This window comes from Sardina pilchardus, chromosome 1, assembly GCF_963854185.1.
Source record: "Sardina pilchardus chromosome 1, fSarPil1.1, whole genome shotgun sequence".
Lineage (NCBI taxonomy): Eukaryota > Metazoa > Chordata > Actinopteri > Clupeiformes > Clupeidae > Sardina > Sardina pilchardus.
This window is the reverse complement of record NC_084994.1, coordinates 38,733,719-38,741,218: the sequence shown is the minus strand read 5'-3', so window position 1 is coordinate 38,741,218 and position 7,500 is coordinate 38,733,719. Positions and strand designations below refer to the sequence as shown.

At 44.7% G+C, this 7,500-nt stretch overlaps 1 protein-coding gene across 1 annotated transcript in view; it reads right to left on the bottom strand.

Annotated features, from left to right (window-relative positions):
* Window positions 1-109: 109 nt before the first annotated feature.
* The window catches only part of LOC134078695 (phosphofurin acidic cluster sorting protein 1-like), an 85,769-nt gene continuing 78,378 nt past the window's right edge, over window positions 110-7,500 (bottom strand). The window contains exons 20-21 of the mRNA XM_062534808.1: window positions 5,081-5,194; window positions 110-3,928 (exon numbers count right to left, since the gene is read on the bottom strand). Of these exons, the coding sequence (XP_062390792.1) occupies window positions 3,813-3,928; window positions 5,081-5,194 (230 nt within the window). The 3' untranslated portion in view covers window positions 110-3,812. The remainder of the gene's footprint in view (window positions 3,929-5,080; window positions 5,195-7,500) is intronic.

Sequence of the window (7,500 nt, the reverse complement as noted above, 5' to 3'; positions counted from 1 at the left end):
AACAAAAATGTGCTACTGTATATAAATAAAATTGACTTGACTTGAAATATAAAATTATTATGTTAGTGAAGACGATTAACACAGAAATGTAGGCAACATTACACAAGTCAACTGTTTTCCATGTTTTTTTTTCTCTTTATTATTCTCATCAATATTTGTAATTCGTGTATGAATTTGAAGAATAGTTATTTAAGTATTTATCAAATACAAAAAAAGAGAGAAGAGAGAAAAGAATACAAACACACAAAAGTCTTCTTCTGTGCACTTATAAAACCTCATCACACCGGCTGGGGCCTCAGCCTCTCACCAACAGCTGAAATGTCAGAAGAATGAAAACAACAAACTCATCTATAAAAGAGCTCAACTCCTTTTAAAAAAAAGGGCCATAAAAACAACCACAACAATGAACAGTTAATAATAGGTTTTTAAGAACAACGCAAGCCAGGTTAAAATCTGAACGTTTCGGAGTACACAAAAGCTATGTGTGAGACATTGCACGAAAAAAGTTAAAACGATATGAAACAATACAATTTGTTTTGTACATACACAACAAAACTATACAAAAGATCCAACAAAACACTTGTTTTTTCCTCAGTGGTCTATTTTTTTTTCTTAAAAAAAAGAATACTGTCATATAATTTAAAAAAAGTAACTTTGTGCAAAGACGTCCGCATTTTAAAATTTCAAAACGAAACCCAGTCTGACCCAATATTAGAGTACATGTAATGTCCCGTTATCTCTTAAGATGTTTAGACCGAAGGGCAGTCTTCTCAAAATGGCAGACAAAGTAGTGCTTTAAAAGATGAGGATAGAACCTAGCCCGGAGTCAGCTGACCGTGAGAGAAATTTTATCTTTCTCCACCGTCTCAAAGAAAAGGTATATTGACCTTTGGATAGCTCACAGGCTTTCAAATCTCATACCTTCTTGAACAAAAAAAGGTAATCTGTACAATAAACGTTTAAAACAACATACATTGTAGTTATACTGTAAGTTTCACCATCAATTTGTTTCAGAGACAGAGACAGAGAAAGTCAGAGAGAAGGAGGGGAGAGGGGGTAAAACATCCACAGTTCTTCCAGAGTTTTACAGTTGGAGAATACGTTTGTATAATATCCATCCAAACGATAAAGCGCCATGTTTCGCTCCAGTTTAATCAAACACACACACAGACACGTGCACGTGCGCACACATTCCCTTTAGGCAAGTTCCATGGGATCACCAAGTCTTTCACAGTACACCCTTCCCGAAACACCCACAGGACACCAAAGCAAGGGTCTCTATGCGACTCCCTGGAAACAAACGCACACAACCGAATGAACACACTCAACTGTGTTACCCACCGAAATAAACAATGCACGCACACACACACACACACACACACACACACACCACAGACATACCCACACACACGCACACGCACACGCACACACACACACACACACACACACACACACACACACACACACACACACACACACAGACCACAGAAAGACCACAGACATACTCACACACATACAGTATATAAACACTCATTAATGACATTCTCTTGTTTTTTTTGCCTTAGTCCTTAGATGACGCTTAGACACCATTTAACATCAAGTCGAAATTGAAAAAAAATCCCCCGTCACAGCAGACCAATCACTTCCAAACGGTCTAAAGTTAAAAAGTTGTCATGCAATGCAAACACACTCACTATTAAAGGGTTTGTATAATGTGTCAGAGGGAAGAAGAAACCATGAGAGGACGAAAGTGAGAGAGACAGAGAAAGAGAGAAAGAGAGAGAGCAAGGGATAGAGAGAAAGAGAAGACCTACTGTACAAACAGTAAATCTTCAAAGAGTCTTTGCTCAGGGGGGGTTTAACCTTTCCTCCCCCCCCCATTTATATTCCAGCATTCGCGCCCCTTTACGACCTCCACAGTGGTTATCAGCCCTTAAAATCAGAGAAGGTTCGAATAGTCCTGCGCTCGTCAAAAAAAACGGAACAAATATAAACGACAAAACGGAGATATCCTACCGTGCCAATATCAGCAGAGAAGTTGGATGGCTGTGTTACGTGACTGTGCCAAGTGGGCACTCTAACACAGGCTGGCGTTAGGAGTGGGCAAGGTGCAAAAAAGGCCAACGTGCCAACGCTGGCCAGTTTCCCCAGACGCCATGGCTACCGACGATGCCGCTGACCAGCTGACCATCAGCTGACCATCTGTACCTGACCCCTCGCGAGGGGCTGGGATGGTGAAAAGACACACGAGTGGTTTTAAACCGCAGCAATACCATCTGGCTCCCACAAGGGGGCGCTGTGAAGTGGACACCACAGTGATGAGGGCACAGCCTGCCGTGCTGACCACAACGCGTAAAGGCCAACGGCAACGGCAACGGCAACGGCAACACAACAGCAGCAGCAGCAGAGGTGTGCTGGTGGAGACTCCATATGGTAACCAAGAGTGTTGTAAGCACTGTCTGTGCTAAGCCAACTGTTGTGAACTGTTTAGCTTGACTAAAAGAGAGAGACAGAGAAAATATATATGTATTTTTTTAGCCAAAAATCATTTCTGTCCGTTTTTTCCTTTGTCGTTAAGGCCTTCTATACGTGCACGAGGATCCGACTTCTCCGGCATCTCCCTACCTAAAATAGGCTCCTGGATTCTGCACTATTTTTTGTCTTCAAATTCCAACACACACACACACACACACACACACACACACACACACACACACACTCATTTCGAATGAAAAAAGGCAAGATTGCTAGCTAGTTAAGTAAATAAGGTCCTATATATACTGTATATATATAAAAAAAGAAACTGGAGTTAAAAGTCACTTCGAATGGACTAAAAATGTCGACTAGAACACGAGTGCGAGTACATTCCTCTCAAGTAAGAGGGGAAAAAAAGTTATGTCTCAGAGCAACACTTCATTATCTAAGCACCCTATGACACGTACGCATGTGCACGCACACACACACACTTACTCACTCTCTCACTCACTCAAGTCTCCCAACCCCTTTTAACAGAGCACAAAAAAGCACCTACGCACAGGATTTCACAGAAATAATAACGTCTAAACAATAAGTCATAACACTTTCTTATACAAAATAAACAGACAACAACAAAAAGTGCAAAACCCAAGCTGCCCGATATGCTGGCTACCATCTCCTCACGACGACACACGCTGTGACTGAAACGCATGTTTTGTCTCGTATTTTTCGTCTTTTTTTTTTCTTCTCAAGGCAGCACATACGCTTGAACACACATTTAAAACCAGTTTGTTTGTTTGTTTGTTTTTTTTCTTCCTCCTACTTGAGCCGAGTAGAAGGGGGCAGTTACACACCAATAACATCAACAACCACCATGACGACATCCAGTATGGGGGGGGTTAGGTGGGCAAGATGGCGGTTGACACAAAAGTTCCAGAAGTCAACGCTTCTTGTCAAATTCCTTTTTTTCCACAGGAAAACCACTTTGTCCTTGACCTTCTGTCATTCACTCACTCTTTCCATCTTCCTTCCGTTCTTACATTTTGCAGTATTTTTTTTTTGTCGTCCTTGTTTGCTTTCGAAAAGTCACTCTTTTTAACATTGATTTGCCTTTCCCCGTTGCACTGTAACAGTCCAGAAGCCTCATCCTTCCCTCTCCCTCTCCCTCTCTCTCTCTCTCTCAGAGGGTTTAAGATCTGCAGGGATCTCAGGAGGTGAGGAGGAGGTGTGGGGTGTGAGGATAGGGGTGAGGAGGGGCTGGTTTGGGGGATGGGGGGGGGGCAGAGGGGTATGCGTGTGTGTGTGTGTGTGTGTGTGTGGGGTGGGGTGGGGTGGGTTCACATGGGCTTGGTGTAGCCGAAGACCCCGACGGGGAAGTGCTTGACGTGGGTGGGCCACTGGGCGGCCAGCTGGAAAAACTTGACGTCGTTCCACTCCACGCCGTCGATGGACACTGCAGAGGGGGAGAGGAGAGGAGAGGCCCAGAGTTACGACCAACACACACCAGCTCAGACACACGCCTTCCTCTAGTTCTCTTTCAAGCATTCGTTCGGTATCTCACTCTGGGACACACACGCCACAGTGAGATACCTCACTCATGCTATCAGAGAACCAGGGTTACAGTCGTAACCTTTAGTTCTCTTTCAAGCATTAGTTCGGTATCTCACTCTGGCGTGTCCCAGAGTGAGATACTTCACTCATGCTATCAGAGAACCAGGGTTACAGTTGTAACCTTTAGTTATATTAGCTAAGAGAGTTTCAAGATAGTGAGTTGTGCTATAGAAAGAAGACTATTGGCTTAAACAACACTATAAACATGCCGTTTGCAAATGCCCTAAGAAATATAATTTATTACAAATGCTTTTAAAAATCACACTCTAGTACCTCATTGGTATGGTGTGCACTTTAAGTGTCTTTGCTGGTGCAGAGTGGTGCATACATCTATATGTGTGTTCTTGTAAATTAATGAGCAACCTGTAAATAATACCTCACACATTCCTACACACTCCAAGTGGAGAAAATCTGGTGACGCGGCTCTAAATGTCACCACCGGGTGGCAGCAGAGTGCTCTATAACTTCTACATGTTCTTTCAACAGAGAACGACCTCATGTTCTGGTATCATGCCCCAGATGTTGGGTTTCCACTAAAAAGTGGTTGTTTTCCCTCCCCGACAACCGGGTTGGGTGCGTCATTCTATAGTTCAGTTACACACGCAACAGCCCCTATTGATGATGACACAACCTTGTTTCCTTGTTTCCAAACTGGTGGATATGCGGGCTGGTTCACTAGACACCGCCAAAGGGTCAAAGGGTTCAGAATGGAACCGGTTCAACATCCAGCTCTCTGCTGGCCGAAAAACGTCTAATGTCATCTGAACTTTCTCAGTGATGTGACAGGCACACAAAGAAATACTTTACGTACAAATTAAATATTACACAGTGTAAGTGAGGCAGTGACTCACAGTTAGAGTGTGCGCAGGTGTGTGTGTGTGTGTGTGTGTGTGTGTGTGTGTGTGTGTGTGAGAGTGTGTGTGTGTGTGTGTGTGTGTGTGTGTGTGTGTGTATGTGTGTGTGTGTGTGTGTGTGTGTGTGAGCCTCTCCGTACCTCTCAGCATGGTGTGCTGGTGTTTGGCAGTGCAGATGAGGCGACTGATGCCCTCGATCACCTGGCTCTTTGAGTCCACGTCCTTCTCTTTCAGCTTCTTGCTCAGGAAAATCACTGCACAACACACACACACACACACACACACACACACATTTTATAGAAAATGTATCAATAGATAGCTTGTACCATAACAGAGCACTACAGCATTTCTTCTTTTGCCTTTTGCTTCTATAGACCTTAACTATGCCAGACCCTCTATTGAAAGATGCCTGTTCAAAGCAGAGGAAATCGAGAGAGATGCGAAGCACAGCGAGTCTTTTTTGTAATCCGTTAAACTTTGATATCCCAGCGAAAGACCTGCGGCAAGCGAGCCTCGGGCTGCTCTGAGAACAGGACGAGACTGACGAGGCGGACGCAGACGATCGGACGCAGAGAAAACCGATGTCGGATGGGGTGTTTACAGTTTATCGGTCGAGCGAATCAACGCTCGGTGTTCTCTGCGGTCGCTCACTCACTAATGGGCCGTCTGGTTAAAGAGCGGCGGGGCCAGAGGCTTTGGAGGTTCCACAGCTCAAGTTATTTGCGGGTCGACTGCGTCTGTCACATAACGAATGCTTTCGCAAATGGAATTGGATTTATCTTGGGACGTTTTTTAAGACGCTTCCAAAATGACTGAGCACACAAGGGTGGACTTTGCGTAAAAACCCTGACAGAGTTGCACTCCAAAATGATTGAAATGTCGATACAACATTTTATGAATGTTATTGAGCTTTTTTCAAGAGCCTGAATTCCCCCATGGCTATGCATGGAGATAATGGAGGACTCAGATCATTGAAACACTGATCGGGGAGTTGCTATCCCATCTCTCCGTACCACTCCAGGCACAGACACACTAACACAGGAAATAAACCCACATAAACCCACATCACCGTTACTAGTCATCCTTTCTATCATTTCTACAGGGAACCCCCCCCCCCACCTCCACCCCCCACCCCCACTTCACAAACTCTCTGCTCCCTCTCTTGCCCATCGGTGGTAGTGATGTCCTACATGCTTTGTAGATGTATTGTTGTCAAATCTTTTGATGTTTTGATGTTTTGTTGTTTTGTTTTTTGATGTCGTTCCCGTCAGCCTCTCCGAAACATGACACAGCTAAGACCATGTTGTCGAAAGCGGTGTCGGTCATTTTATCGAAAAAAAAAACACAAAAAAAAACAGAAAAAGACACAGCCTAGTCCAGTCAATATCACCTCTTAATACCTCCAAGTCAAGGGATTGTTTCATATACACTGCTCAAAAAAATAAAGGGAACACTGGTTCATAGGAGTATAGCATCAAGTCAGTCACAATTGTGGGATATTGATCTGGACAGTTATGTAACAGAGGTGGTTGTGAATCAGGTTGACCCGCTTTGAGGTCAACAAAATTTACTGCAGGTGTACTAGAGGGCCAACTGTGAGATGACCCCCAAAACAGGAATGTTTTTACAGGTGGTGGCAACTGGTAATTTTTCCATCTTCATCCTTCTTGACTGATTTTTCACTAGTTTTGCATTTGGATAGGGTCAGTGTTACTACTGGTAGCATAAGCCAGTATCTGGAGCCTACAGAGGTTGCACAGGGTAATCCAACTCCTCCAGAATGGCACACCAATACTTGTCATGGCCAAAAAGATTGCTGTGTCTCCCATTGCAGTCTCAAGAGCATGGAAGAGATTCCAGGAGACAGGCAATTGCTCTAGGAGAGCAGGGCAGAGTGGTAGAAGGTTGTTAACCCAATAGCAGGACCAGTATCTGCTCCTTTGTGCAAGGAGGAACAGTAGGAGTTTTGCTAGAGCCCTACAGAATGACCTCCAGCAGGCCGCTGGTGTGAATGTCTCAGACCACATTGTCAGAAACTGACTTTATGAGGTTGACCTGAGGGCCCGATAGCCTCTAGAGGGACCTGTGTTCACTGCCCTGTTCTGTGCATCCCTCCAAGGGTATGCCTCCCTAGACCATTACTGACCCACCACCAAACCGGTCATGCTGAATGATGCTGAATGATGTTGCAGGCAGCATAACGTTCTCCACGACATCTCCAGACCCTTCAATGTCTGTCACATGTGCTCAGGGTGAACCTGCTCTCATCTGTGAAAAGTACAGGGCGCTAGTGTTAGACCTGCCAATATTGCATTCTATGGCAAATGTCAATTGAGCTCCACAGTGCTGGGCAGGGAACACAGGTCCCTCTAGAGGCCATCGGGCCCTCAGGCCACCTTCATGAAGTCTGTTTCTGGCAGTGTGGCCAGAGACATTCACACCAGTGACCTGCTAGAGGTCATTCTGTAAGGCTCTAGTAGGGCTTCTACTGTTCCTCCTTGCACAAAGGAGCAGATACTGGTGCTGCTACTGGGTTAAGGATCTTCTACCACTCTGCCCT